We start from the raw sequence: 15,085 nt of genomic DNA, 5'->3' as shown, positions 1-15,085 counted from the left end.
AAATATTAAGTGGGACGAACGCAGTGCAGATACTTGTTTCCTTGGAAACCCATTCAACTGAAATGGCTGTAAAAATTAACATGTATTATTTTTTTCCCGAAAGGGCAGGAGCTTCTTTTAAGTACACAGTTTTGACCTTTAGTTTTATATCTTAGGCTTATTACAGTAAGCTCTTTGCAGAGCTAGGCAAACAAAGACGTATATAAGTATCTTTTCATTATTTCTATGGTTTGGCTTTCAATGTTATGACTTTTATAGCTTCATATTAAGGGATAACTCTGGGTAGTTAGGGTAAAATCTTCCACTCACTGAATACTGCCATCTAGACTAATAACCTGTCAACCCACGCACAATATTCTAACTCAAATGCCGAGTGACTTCATAATACAGATAATTGAGTTAAACAGTCATATTTTCAGTACCGTTCTATCTTTTAAGAGGGAGTAAAGTTTAATAAAGGCAAGTCCCTTGTATAAGCCAATACTGACAAATGTCATAGGTTAGAGGTTCACCCAAGATGATAATTCTGGTTCAGATCAATCCCATGGAAAATGTCCATGGTACAGTTCTGACTCTCATCATGAAAAGAGAAGAAAATTACGAAATGTGACATACTTCTTGGATGAATCAAAGGCTTTTTGATTTGACTTGTTGTTTTATTGAAAATCTGCTTACTATTTGAGTTGGCTTCTGTTTTTAGTAACTGAACTGAACTTATCTATAAATACAACTCATCGTTAGAATTAGCCACAGAATAGAATAACTGGAGAGAGACAACAGCCCCGTGTCAAAACAGGTCATGTTGTTGTTTGGTGCCATGGAATTTGTTCCGACTCATAACAACCCTATGTACAACAGAACAAAACACTGCTTGGTTCTGTACTGTCCCCATAATCATTGCTATGTCTGATCCCATCGTTGCAGGCACTGTGTCAATCCATCTCATTGAGGGGCTTCCTCTTTTTTGCTGACCTTCTATTTTACCAAGCATAATGTCCTTCTCCAGGGACTGGTCCCTCCTGACAACATGTCCAAAGTATGTGAAATGAAGCCTCACCATCCTTGCTTCTAAGGAGCATTCTGGCTGTACTTCTTCCAAGACAGATTTGTTCATTCTTCTAGCAGTCCACGGTATATTCAATATTCTTCGCCAACATGATAATTCAAAGGCATCAATTCTTCCTCGGTCTTCCTTATTCTTTGTCCAGCTTTTGAATGCATAAGAGGAGACTGAAAACACCTTGGCTTGGGTCAGGTGCACCTTAGTCCTCAAAGTGACACACTTGCTTTTTAACACTTTAAAGAGGTCTTTTGCAGCAGATTTGTCCAATGCAATACGTCGTTTGATTTCTTGACTGCTGCTTCCATGGGGGTTGATTGTGGGTCCAAGTAAAATGAAATCTTTGACAACTTCAGTCTTTTCTCCATGTATCATGATATTGCTTCTTGGTCCAGTCATGAGGATTTTGTTTTCTTTATGTTGAGGTGTAATCCATACTGAAGGCAGTAGTCTTTGATCTTCATCAGTAAGTCCTTCAAGTCCTCTTGGCTTTCAGCAACCAAGGTTGTGTCACCTGCATATCACAGATTGTTAATGAGTCTTCCTCCGATCCTGACGCAGTGTTCTTCTTCATACAGTCCAGCTTCTCAGATTATTTGCTCAGCATACAGATTGCAAAAGAATGGTGAAAGGATACAACCCTGATGCAGATCATAGTACAGGCAAAACAAATCCCTAATAAACTTGCTTACTTTATCTTCAATGTCATTATTATTGGCTACCAAACCAAACCAGTTGCTGTTGAGCCAGTTCAACTCATGGTGACCCCATGTGTGTAGAGCAGAACTATACTCCATAGAGTTTTCAAGGCTGTGACCTTTCTGAAGCAGATTACCAGGCCTGTCTTCCAAGGTACCTCTGGGTGCATCTGAACCACCAACGTTTCGGTTAGTAGCTGAATGCTTAACCGTTTGTGACACCCAGGGACTCCTTTGCATCTTCAGGGTACTCACATCCCAAAGCCTCCCTGCTCTGGAGAGGTAAAGAGATAAGCCAATACCGGTCACTAACAACTTTAGGGAAATAAGTTTATTATGGAGCCTGAGTATGTTTTCACAAACTGAAGAGGCAAGAAATCTAGACTTCCTGGGGAACTGAGAATGGAGATCTGGACAGCCTGAAGGCTCCTATGTTCCCTGGATAAGGTTTCCTGAAGAGAAGAAGTAAGGACACTAAAAGAGATGGTGTAAGGCAACTGATTTTCCAGTTTATCCTGGAGAAGATAGTGTGTATTTATGGCGAATATAGCTCAGGTTTTGGAGGCCAGTTTAATTTAATGTATTTTCCTCATAAAGGCACACTTCTTTAAGAAAAATTTTTAGATTTATTTATTTTTTAAATTGTATTTATTTTGTTGTTGTTGTTGAGAATAAACATAGCAAAACACACACCAATTCAACAGTTTCTACATGTACAGTTCAGTGACACTGATTACATTCTTTGAGTTGTGCAACCATTCTCACCCTCCTTGTCTGAGTTGCTCATCTCTGTTTAACATAAATCCACTGCCCCCTAAGGTTCCTATCTAATCTTTTGAGCTGCTGTCGTCAATTTGATCCTGTACAGATATTTTTTAAAAGAGCATAATGCTCAAGGCAGACATTTTTTACTAGTTAAGCTAAACTATCTTTGGTTTTAAGAAAACTTCAGGAGATATTTTTTGTTTAAGGTTTAGAGATTATCTCAGGGCAACTGTTTCAGGGGTTCATCCAGTCTCCATCACTCCAGAAAGTCTGGAGCCCATGAGAACTTGAAATTCTATTCTGCATTTTCTGCCTTTTGATCAGGATTCCTCTATAGAATCGTTTATCAAAAATGTCCAGTAATGGTAGCCAAGCACCATCCGGTTCTGGTCTCATGGCAAAGGAGGCAGTGTTCATGGAGGCGATTAGCCACACCTTCCATATCCTCCTCCTGTTCCTTACTTTCTTTCTTACTCTGTCGCTCCAGGTAAATAGAGACCAACTGTTGTGCCTTGGAGGGCTGCTTGCGAGCTTTTAAGACCCCAGGCACTATGCAAAGAACTAGGAGGTAGAACAGAGGCACCAAACACGTTTTTAGGCCAATTAACTGGGATGTTCCATGAAAACATGTATAACCAAACACCTCTTCGGATTTGGTTCCTTGGTTTGGAGGTGTAGGGCACACTTAACTTTGAGAGAAGTTGTTCCAATTTTTAATTTGGAAATATGGTTATCATATTGAAGGGCTACTTTAAAATGGGTGAGGGCATTGGTAATTCAGTGGTAGAATTCTCGCCTTCGGCAGAGAAAACCCAGGTTCGATTTTCCACCAATGCATTGCATATGCAGCCATCTATCTGCCAGTGGAGGCTGGTGTGTTGCTATGATGATGCTGAACAGGTCTCAGGGGAGCTTCCAGACTAACACAGACTAGGAAGAAAGTCCTGGTGATCTACTTCTGAAAATTAGTCAATAAAAACCCTGTGGATCACAACTGTCTGATCCACAGCTCATCATAGTGAAGGAGTAGGACCGGGCAGCGTTTTGTTCTGTTGTGCATGGGGTGGCCATGAGTTGGAGCCTACTCAATGGCAGCTAACACCAACTTTAAAATGGACTGTAGATTCATGTCCTTGGTTTCTTTGTGGTCAATTCATCTCTGATTACATTCTTTGTTGGAGAGATTAAGTGATATATCCAAGGTTAAAAAACCAAAATCAAACTGGTTGCCATTGAGTCAACTCTGACTCAAAGTAGAACTGTCCCATAGGGTTTCAAGGAGTGACTGGTGAATTTGAACTGGCAGACCTTTTGGTTAACAGCTTGAGCTCTTAACCACTGAGGCACCAGGGCTCCATCCAAGGTTAAGTAGCTGGTAAATATCAGAGACAAGACCCCAACCATGGTCTTCTGTTCTAAACACTTCCTATATGCCTACTATATGTTGGCATTGTCCCTAAGATTTGACACCCTAGGCCAGGTATGTAACCTGAGAATTCTTAGAGTATCTTGATAGCCCATGATCAACACGCCATCATGTACTTATTTAAATTTGACATGAAGTTCTTTGTAGTTTCATCCTGTGTTCAGGGTCAGTCCTTGGCAAGCAGTGAGGTAGGTGATGTTTGTCTTCAGAGCACTGCATCCCTCTTAACTAGGTGAATGAATGCCACTCCTGTTGCACAGTGCACAATCTGGCAAACTGCACAGTGGTATGTGGCAGTCCTGCTCCTTATTTTCTCTCTCTTTTATGCATTCCCCTTTCATGACCTCCTTCCATTCCCATTCCTTCCATTGCCTGTATTGGGCCATGTCAAGGGAGAAAGGACTCTGATCCAATTCATCCGCTTGGAGATGTTAGCGATTTGATAAGCCAGGAAGTTTCCATTTTGAACGACCACAGAGAAAGGGCAATGATGGAGTTACACCATTCAGGGTAACCTAGGGGAGATGTCCTGAGGAAGGGAAAGACTTCGAATTCCAGCAGTTACCTAGAATGTCTTTGTAAGGCTCATCAGCCCAACAATACCTCTTCAACTTCAATGCAAGGCCAATAAACTATCCACTTCGTACCAGATTTTGTATGAAAACTACCCGTCGGAAACATCAAGGGATTTGGTGATGAGGTCTGTGCCCATTGCATCCATAACATACCTGGCTTTAGAAACTTCAATCCTGTCAATAACGACTAAATGGTTATTCTCACATAGGCATTTTACACCCTGATATACAATCTGCTTCTCAGAGATGAGCTCCGGTATGCAGTGGTTAAAGCCCTCGACGGCTAACTGAAAGGTCAGCGGATCGAAACCACCAGGGGCTCTGCGGAAGAAAGATGTAACAGTCTGCTTCCATAAAGACTTGCAGCCTGGGAAACCCTTTGGGGGTCTCTATGAGTCGGAATTGACTCGATGGCAGTGGGGTTTTTTGGGGGGTGGGTTCTCATAGAGCCTTTCCAAACTTCCTTATTAGAATAATAGCTTCCATTTATGGAGCACTTACTGTGTCCCATAAGATGGTGTAAGAGCTTGTTTCTTTCCAAAATCCTGTGAGATAGGGTCCCCATTTTACAGATGAGGAAACTGAGGCTCAGGCAGGCTAAGTGACTTGCCCAAGGGGCAATGGCTGGTAAGCGGCGGCACTAGATTTTGACCTGAGACTAGGTACGTGTTACATTCCACTACTCTCACCCCGCAGGTCTGACTGCCCTGTGGTTTCATCTGAGAACCAGTGTTTCCTCTGGGGCTCCAGGCTCCTCTCTTTGGGTGTCTGGCATTTTGTTGCCTTTAAGGTCATAGCTGCGTTTAATGATGAACAGCTCTGACTCTGGAGACAGACTTCCTGAGTGTGAATTCCAGTTCAGCTATTTCTTATTTTTCTTGCTTTCTTTTTAAAATTTTTAAAGAGTTTGGAAAAAAAAAATAACTTAGTTGTTGCTGTGGTCTCTTCCTTCAATTGTATATGCCTCTACTATAGCTATATACACGATGTTTTGTTTTGCTTTTCTTCATTCTTCTTTATATAGTTCTTCAATGTATTTCAAGGTCAGAAAGGGTGGAAAAAACTGGAGGAGGGGCCACAGGCTAAGTGATTTCTTATATTCAAAGGACAGTTATAATTTATTTAGTATTTACTAAGTGCTGGGGCCCTTGTGGCACAGTGGTTAAGCATTTAGCTGCCAACCAAAAGGTTGCCAGTTCAAATCCACCAGGTGCTCCTTGGAAACCCTATGGGAACATTTCTACTGTGTCCAAGAGTCGCTATGAGTTGGAATTGACTCGATGGCAAAGGGTTTGGTTTTTTTTTTTTTTTTAAAGTACTGGGCACTATGTTAGGTGCTTTACACGCATTATCTTTCATTTTACTAGAAACCTGGAAGCTGGACATTATTTGCTGTTGTCAGCTGCCATCAGATTGGCCCCCAACTCAAGGTGACCCCATGCACAACAGGATTGGACCATTGTGATGCATTGGGTTTTCACTGGCTGAGTTTTCAGAAGTAGATCACCACGCTTTTCTTCCTAGTCTGTTTTATCCGGAAGCTCTGCTGAAACCTGCTCAGCATCATAGCAACACATAAGCCTCCACTGACAATTATTACCCCACTTAAAATCAAATGGACCGAGGGTCAGAGAGGTAAAAAATTTGCCCTGAGCTGGTGAATAAAAGAGCAAGAAATCAACCTAAGCCTGTGTGACTGCAAAGCACACGATCTTCACATTAAAAAAAAAAACACACCAGTTATTCATTAATGCATTCTTGTCAAACATTCTGAACGCAATTGTATATCCATTCAATAAAGCATCCTCCTCTATTCCACCCTCTCCTTTTTAAGGTATCTACCCTTAAGAGGTTGATATGTATCTGGGAAATTGTTTTGCAATGTCTATGCAAATTTGGAAATTTTTTCTACGCACAACTATATAGACTTTTAAAATTACAGATCGACTTAATGCATTCTTGCTTTCATTCCTAAAACCACCCCTGTTTAAAAATCTGTTTTTTTTCATTTTTCTAGGGGCTGCTTTAAAAAAAACCCGTTGCCATCGTGTCGATTCTGACTCATAGCGAACTTTATGTGACTATTCCCCTATAGACAGACATTTAGATTGCTTCCAATTTTTCAGTAACAAAAGCAAAGATACAAAACATACTTTTGGGCACACATCTTTGTGCCCTTTTATGAGTGGTTTTATGGGTCAAAGTATGTATTATAAAAGGGACTGCTGGGGCAAAGCATATCTGCATTTTACACTATGATCTACGAGTTGCTGTCAAGTTGATTCCGACTCGTGGCAATCCCACATGTGTCAGAGCAGAACTGCACCACAGGGTTTTCAAAGGCTGAATTTTGGGAAGTAGATCACCATGCTTTTCTTCTGAGGTGCCTCTGGGTGGACTCCAACTGCTAACCTTTCAATTAGCAACCGAGAGCATTAACCATTTGCACCACCCAAGGCTCTTTACAATATGATCAAACAAAAACAAAACCAAGCCCGTTGCGGTCCAGTTGGCCTTGGAAAGGCCGTGGTTCATACACTGCTCCAATTTGCGTCTCATTGAAAGCTGAAGCTGGGTGGAACAGAGCGTTGAATTTCTGATGCTTGCCTTCCTGGGTGGCGCTAACATTTAAGCTCTTGCCAACTATCTGAACATCAGTGGTTCGAACCTTCCCAGGGATGCCTTGGAAGACAGGCCTTGCGATCTACTTCTGAAAGGTCACAGCCTTGAAGAGTCTATGGAGCACAGCTTCACACATGTGGGGTCACCATGAGTTGGAATCAACTTGATGGCAACTAACAACAACCACCTTCCTCTGACATCGCACTGTTTCCAATTTTTTCCCTCTCCTCCACTCCAGCTGATGGCTTTTCTTTGCCTTCTTGCCTTTTTACTTCCACCTGCCCTGGTCTAGTTATGGAGCGCTCTTCCTTGCCTTTGAAGTATCAAATCACACAGTTCTCTTACATATGCCAGAAGCTGATAGCGAGCACTTATACTCATGCTGATTGCTAAGGCTCCCAGAGTGCCCTTGAGGACTATGACTCACACTGGTGGCTCGATGCTGGGACTGTAGACCCTGATGTATGGTGAGTAGGAGCAGAGTGGAGAGCAGAACTGGATGGAGCAGATGATAATACTGGTTGAAGAGATCAAGCTTTTTAATCCTCCACCTTCTACAATACTTACTCACCTGAAGGCGTTCTTGTATTTTACTTAAGGCAAAGATAGTGATCACCCGCTGCAAATGTGAATGTCTGATTTGAAGGATTACAATGCGTACAACGACTTGGCTGTACGTCTCCTCGTGTTTAGAACACTTAGTGATTTTGGTAAATGAGAACTGTATATCATTTAAAATGGTCATCATTGATGTGATTAATTTTTCTCCTTATAAAAAGCATGAGTCAATAGTCTGCCCCTTTGCTGACATAAGATATCGTTTTAAAAATTACTTCAACTTGTCTGAATCTTGGGGACTGGTTTAATAAATTATGGCACATCTATAAGCAAGAATAATCTATGGCCAATAAAGTCAGGTTTTAGAATAATATTTAATGACATGGGAAAATGTTCATGATATATTGTTAAGCATTAAAAGCTGGTTAAAAATGATATGCCTAATATGATCCCAAGTTTGTAAAAACTATATATATACGCACAGAAAAAAGACTGAAATATAATAAAAATTTTAACAGTGCTTGTCCTTGAGAGATGGAATTACAAATGATTTTTAAAAATTATTTTTGTTGAACTTCAGGGAAATTTTCATTTTTTTCTATTATTCATTTTTTATTCTATTATTATTATTCATTTTTTCTATTATGACCACTTAGGGCTTGGAAGAAGTGCAACCAGAAGGCTCCTTAGAGGCAAGGATGGCGAGACTTCTTCTCACGTCCTTTGGACATATTATCCGGAGGGACCAGTCCCTGGAGAAGGTCATCATGCTTGGTAAAACAGAAGGTCAGCGAAAAAGAGGAAGACCCTTAATGAGATGGATTGACGCAGTGGCTGCAACAATGGACTCAAACATATCAACGATTGTGAAGATGGCGCAGGACCAGGCAGTGTTTAGTTCTGTTGTGCATAGGGTCGCTATGAGTTGGAACTGACTTGATGGCACCTAACAACAATAGGGCTTTTATAATAAGAGAGAAAACAGTAACTTCTTAATGAAACTATTTTGACTATTTTCTGGTCTTCCTGAGTATTCGAGACTAAATGTTCTTAAGAATTAACATAGAGCAGACTTGCAGAGAAATCTCAGTGAGAGCCCTAGATTGCTGCTATCCCTTTTCTGATGCAACCAGGGAGGTGGGATCCGTCCCTGCCTTGTTTCTCCCATCGGGTTTCAGTATTGTGGGAAGGTCCTTCATGTCCATCAAGGGCAAACACTGAAGTCAATGGTGTCCCTATGGTTGGTGTCACCCAGGGTGGTAACTCATGGTGCCACCCTCCTCCCATGGACCACCTCCTGTACCAGACCATACAGAATCCTTAGTAATGTTTTTTGTGCTAATGTGACTTGTAAATCATAATTCCGGTATATCACTCCTTCTTTTCCTTTGGTTACTACTTCATTCTCAAAAAAGTTATTTATATAGGTTCACAAATACTAATTACCACAATACTGTAGCTGAAATATGAGAAAATTTGACAAAATCAGCAACTATGAAAACACGGGTGGCAATGAAAACAACAGGACATAGACCCTGCAGACAAACCCACGTGATCTGAAGCGTCATTGTAATTGGGCGATAATGACAGCTCTGACCTGAGTGCATTAGATAGTCCAAAAAGTAAATGAGCATAGAGCTTTAGCATTGTAGGCATATTGATACATGTAAGCTGGGCTTATGGAAAATGTTTTTGCTGTTATAACTAACTACGGGATATTTTTATAAAAAATAAATTTCTGTTGAAACACTGCACAAAAATTGTATAGACAGTCATTTTGGTGTCAACCCCTCTGACGCTGTCACCCCCTCTGACAGTGTCACCCCGTGCGGTCCACACTCCCTGCACCCTCCAAGTGACACCACTAATCAAAGTATCGAAGTCTGACTTCCAGAGTTCAGAAGGACTGGCTAGATCCGGTTCCAGGGGTCCAGATATCTGTCTGGGACCATCCTGTGGTTCCCAGAGAGCTGTTTAGGAGGAGAAACCTTGTAAGAACGCAGGGGAGCATCAGGCCCAGTCAAATAGTGTGAGATTCTCAGAAAGGCTCAAGTCCCAGAGGGTTGGGTTACTAGGCAGCATGATTAAGTAGACCATGCAGTTGGCAATTAAGATAAGCCAGGCCTAAGGAAGGGCCCAGTCGAGAATGGAGAGACTCAGGGGGCTCCTCAGGTGCAATCAAAGGGGAAAAAAATGCACATTCCCTGAGTGCCCACTAGATGTCAGACCTTTTCCTGTACTGAGAGCTCAGGAATGTTCTCAGCCCCTGTCCCAGAATCAGGTTTTAAAAATCATCAGGAAGGCTGGTTAAAACACAGATTCCTGGGCCCATCTTCAGAGCTTCCAGCTGAATAGATTTGGGGCGGAATTTGAGATTCTGCATGTCTCACATGCTCCCGGCGCTGCTGGTATACGCTGGTTGGTGGGCTGCACTTAAGTAGCGCTGAATCCATTATCTCAGACTCCGGGAAAGGAGAAGGTGGGCGAGGGGGTAGGAGGTGATCCTTGTGACTTCGCAATTAGTTCAAATTATGACAAAAACTCCAGGCAGGTGTAGCGTGGAGCCGGAGGGATGAGTGTGGGGGTGGGTTGAGGAAGGGAAAGGATCCTTTTCTTCTGGGCGGAGGAGCCTCTGGTACTTGAGGCGATTTAAATTGTGGGCTCTGCCGCAGAATATAAGGGCTCTATAGCACTCCTTCCGGTTAAGTGTGTTAACAATTCATTTCCTTAGAATGCTTGTGGTATTTAGGCGTACAGGTATATGCAGGTTAAAATAAAAGCAGTATTCAGATCAAAAATGAAAAGCGAAAACTGACATCAGATATATAATAAAAAAGAAGCCTAAAGAAAAAAAAAACCATTTAAGTGTAAAATGTATATCAGTGATTTTCAAACTAACTGAGGTGATGGACTGGTTTTTAAAAATGTCTAATCCATTATGAACCAATCCATGGTTTCACTGTGCAAGACTTTGATGCAGCTCTGGCCACACAGGATTGACCAGGCACACTGATGAGACTCAACTGCTCAATAACCTGTTTAGTGAGATGAGCCCACTGACCATGCCTTTGGATGTCAGTGGTAACGTCAAATTAAAAACCCCAAACCAAACCCACTGCTGTTGAGTCAATTCCGACTCATAGCAACACTACAGGACAGAGTAGAACTGCCCCATAGGGTTTCCAAGGCTGTAATCTTTATGGAAGCAGACTGCCACATCTCTCTCCCTTGGAGCAGCTGGTGAGTTTGAACCGCCAGCCTTTTGGTTAGCAGCTGAGCGCTTAACCACTGTGCCACCAGGGCTCCTTATCTGTCCCTAAAAGCTTACTCTTGATTTCTGTACTTGCATCATCAGTGTGGTTGCAGAAGGGTGCTGGTCCACAGACCTCCAACCTTTCGATTAGTAGCCAAGAACTTATTTGTGCCACCCAGAGAGTGCTGCATATAGTAGGCACTCAATACACACTGGCGAAATGAACACATGGGATTGTAGCCCAAGACTAAGTTATCAATCATGTTTGGCGGTTAGATAGAGTCAGCCAGAAAATAAATGCCCAGCATGGATGGACATAAAAATAGAACTTTCCTTGCAGTGATTATATAGATGCAGAGGACAAGCAGAGCAGAGGACAAGTAGCCAACTCCAGGAAGAAAAGAGCGATTAATCACATTGTTTCCCTGGCCTTACTGGTGCCCCACTAAATTCGGGTGCCCATTGTGAATGAGTAAATGAATGAATGACATTTAGTTATGAAGTTCTTGGACCATGATGACATAGATTTCTGGGTGGCATTTTGTGCTGAACCCAGGCATTGCCTTATGGCCTTGTCAAGATGACCCTGGTGGTTACTCTGGGAACCACAGGAGAGTTTACCAACGGTGGCACAAATGGTTAAGTGCTTGGCTACCAACCAAAAGGTTGGTGGTTCTAAACCATCCAGGGGAGTCTCTGAAGAAAGGCCTGGCAATCTTCTTCCGAAAGATCACAGCCATTGAAAACCCTATGGAGCATGGTTCTGCTCTGTAACACATGGGGTTGCCATGAGTTGGAATCAACATGATGGCAATGGGTTTAGGTTTTTGGTTTTGGTTTTCTTTTTAATACTAGAATTTTGAGGAAGGACTTTAATAATTTAATTACATTTTCTCATTAAATAATTCTCTGCCTTTCAGCAAAAGAGAGGGATGAATGAAATATGGATTTCTAATTCTAACCTAACAGAACTGTCATGCCTTACCCCACACTCAGCTGTCATACTTCTCTTACGCCTTTCCTTACTGGGTGCACAGTGCAGTCCAAGGTATTTATGTGATTTAATAATGCATAGTTGATAATAATGATTAGAGAAATAACGATTGCTGTCATTTAGAGAGTACTATATGTCAGGTACTACACTAAATGCCTAAATACATTATCTTATTCAATTATATCAACAATATTATAAGGTAGTTTGCTCAGGGACAGAAAGTGGCAGGGCTAGGATTCTAACTCAAGTACGTCTGACACTAAAATCTGTGGTCTTAACCACTTCACTATACTCAGGGTCTGGATACAAGTAGAGACTGTTTCATCTTGCCCTTAAGGTGCATCAACAAACTGAAAAATATGCAATGTTGGGAACTTTAGGTACCCAAGGCCGAGACTTCTTGTCAATGATAGAGTCATAGATGGATCCCATGACCGAATGAATTCAGGTACCCATTGTGAATGAATCAAATTTAGTTTATGAGGTTCTTTGGCCATGAGGACACTAGAGTTTCTTATTGGCATTTTCATTGGGAATCAAGGACTTGGTTTTGATGTCAACCCACAAAATTTGAAGATACATATAATCTGCTCACAGAAGTTAGGACTAAATCACAAGTATATCTCAAACACATACACACACACTTGTCCCGCATCCTGACTCCTCAAAACTCTATTTTGCTCTTTTTCTAAATATCATTTTCAATTTCTTAAATAATAAAGATGAGAGACAGCTTAAACACAAATCTTTCCAAAGGGAACATGTATAGTTTTGACTGCACTCAAGTCAGAGCTCAGACCACTATTTTACTGTTATTTTTGGATGATTCAATTTTCCCCTGAAGCATCTGCACACTCAACTTCCCAGGTCAATTGGTAGTTTCAAGGAGCTTTTGAAGTGTTTTTAGAAAAGCTAAAGGATCAGCTCTTTTGAAAGAGGGATAAATACAATCATGTATTTCTATTTAAGTGAGGACAGTTTGCAAAAGTCCTTCATGGCTCATATACAGGGGTCTTTACAAACTTTCATTAATGTATCTTTATATATGATTGCCAGATTTTCAAATACACAATTTCAAAATCTATCATGGGTCAAACTTCTTTTTTTTTTTTTTTGTGAGTCAAAATTCTTAAAGAAAAACCAAAAAGACCTTTTGTGTTTTTCTAAATGCTAAATTGGAAAAGAATGAACATGGAAATTGGGAAGTGACAAGAACATGGACATCTGAAAACACAAATTGGTTTAAGAAGCAAAGATTTTGGGGAGCCCTAAGACAATAAAGCGATCAGCACAGAGACATCTGTTGGGTGGAGGCGACCTGAGGTGATGACCAGTTAAATCTAATGCAATCAGGAACGTAGGCCAGTTTAACTTTTTTTTTTAATGAGGTGACAACCTCCTAACACCATAATCTCTCCTTTCAGGATGATGACACAAGGATTTAATGAGTAAAAGAAAACAACTTAAAACCTCTCTTTTGAGTATGAATTGTCTATTTAAATTAGAGGTAAGCATTGAGATCCTATTATCTGCTGGCACAATTGGGAAAAGAAGTGTGCACACATGCACACACACACACACACACACACACACACACCCCCCAACTCCTCAGGAAATACGTAGTTATCTAGCTATAGCAATGTCTATTTCTACTCAGATACCAAAATAGAATTAAAGCTCAAACTAACAACCCTTCTGCTAATTAGAGAAATACAAATGTGTTCTTCCCCAGCACCCCAACACAAAATGAAGCTGAAATTAACTGCTTTCCTTTGAACCCACTTATTTATTTATACTTCAAAGAAGATATGGGGATAAAGAAGTCTTAGAATAGTTGGGGAAAACACATGGACCCTATACATTGGAATAAATGGACACTGAGTACAAGTTACAAAGATTTTTTTTTTCCTTGTTGAACCACTGGCTATGGTCTAATAAAAAGCTGGTTACCTTTACATTTCTTTTCTTCTGTTTGGAAGGTCTGGGCGCTTGAGACACTCTGATCGTTCACCTCGTCATGGTCCAGATGGAATACTGAGCTAGTCCAAGTGGCCTGGATGAGATGTGGAGATGACTGTTCATTTTTTAACGTGCTTCGTCTCTCTGAATGGCTCTTCCTGTGTAGGCAAGCTTCAGACATTCCTCCTAGCTTCCAGTCGTGTTCTCGGTCTGGACAATGCTTCGGTTGGTCCCAGGCTGGCAGGCCATTTTCTGGAGGGTTGGAAAACACGAGATGACAAGCTGTTGGCATTGTCAAGATTTTGTTGAGATGCAGAGTTTTGGAAGGCAAGTCGTTTCTCAGTTCTTTTGGGCTGACAGTACTCACATGCACCTCTTCTTGACGGCGGTGATAAGATGCAGAATTTGTCAGCCTTGGGCATTTAGCCACCACAGTCGGATTGCCTGTCAGAGTAATCAACACATTCCCCCCTTATTTTTAGTGCCTAGAAAGATGTTAGCTCCTCCACGGGAAGGCTGTGCTTTCGCCAGTCCCAATTCCACAGCAATGGCCCGAGAGCAAATTTATACCAATTTATGTGACTGCTTAGGTGACCATTTGAGGTCTTGAGGGTCAGCGCTGGCCGTGAACAGTTTTCAGATGCTTAGGACATAAAACATCCAGGATCCAGCCTTGGCTGACTTGGGTTTTATCACAGGCTGACCTGAAGGGCACCCTGTTACTTAAGTGGACATGCTCACGTGGCCACGACGAGAGCGACAACTCTGTCCTCCTAATGGTCAAGGGAGAAAGACTGGATCTTATGAAGAGAAATTTTGTAAATGGTTTTGTAAATGAAGTCCCAAACTGGCAACGAGATCAGAAGAAGGAATGCAGACAGTACTTTAGTTGTGGGGAAAATTTAGAGCCCTAATAATAGAATGATAAGCCCCAAATCTCTTTGGTTGGGGTATCAGACAGTGGATTATTTATGTATATTGTATTGTTTTTCCATTTAATTTATAGAGACTTGAGGTCTGACATTTAGAAAATGGGAAAAAAATGGAATAGTATAATGAAAAGCTTCTCACACTAATCTTCCCTGTTGGTAAATTTTACCTCCTTGAAGGTCTTTACTATACATGCATATAAAGTACAGTGAAAGTGAGCACGCTGATACGTATATATATATACA

At 41.3% G+C, this 15,085-nt stretch overlaps 1 protein-coding gene across 2 annotated transcripts in view; it reads right to left on the bottom strand.

Annotated features, from left to right (window-relative positions):
• THRB (thyroid hormone receptor beta) overlaps positions 1–15,085 on the bottom strand; it is a 422,642-nt gene that overhangs the window by 64,316 nt on the left and 343,241 nt on the right. Inside the window, exon 5 of one of the 2 annotated variants that reach the window (XM_004377378.2) lies at positions 13,902–14,162. In XM_004377378.2, the coding sequence (XP_004377435.1) occupies positions 13,902–14,162 (261 nt within the window). Of the gene's footprint in view, positions 1–13,901; positions 14,242–15,085 lie in introns of those variants that run through there. The other variant, XM_023732259.1, reaches the window with a different exon arrangement.

This window comes from Trichechus manatus, unplaced genomic scaffold, assembly GCF_000243295.1.
Source record: "Trichechus manatus latirostris isolate Lorelei unplaced genomic scaffold, TriManLat1.0 scaffold00049, whole genome shotgun sequence".
Classification (NCBI taxonomy): Eukaryota; Metazoa; Chordata; class Mammalia; order Sirenia; family Trichechidae; genus Trichechus; species Trichechus manatus.
Note: the sequence above shows the minus strand (reverse complement) of the source record. Positions and strands in the feature narration are given on the sequence as shown.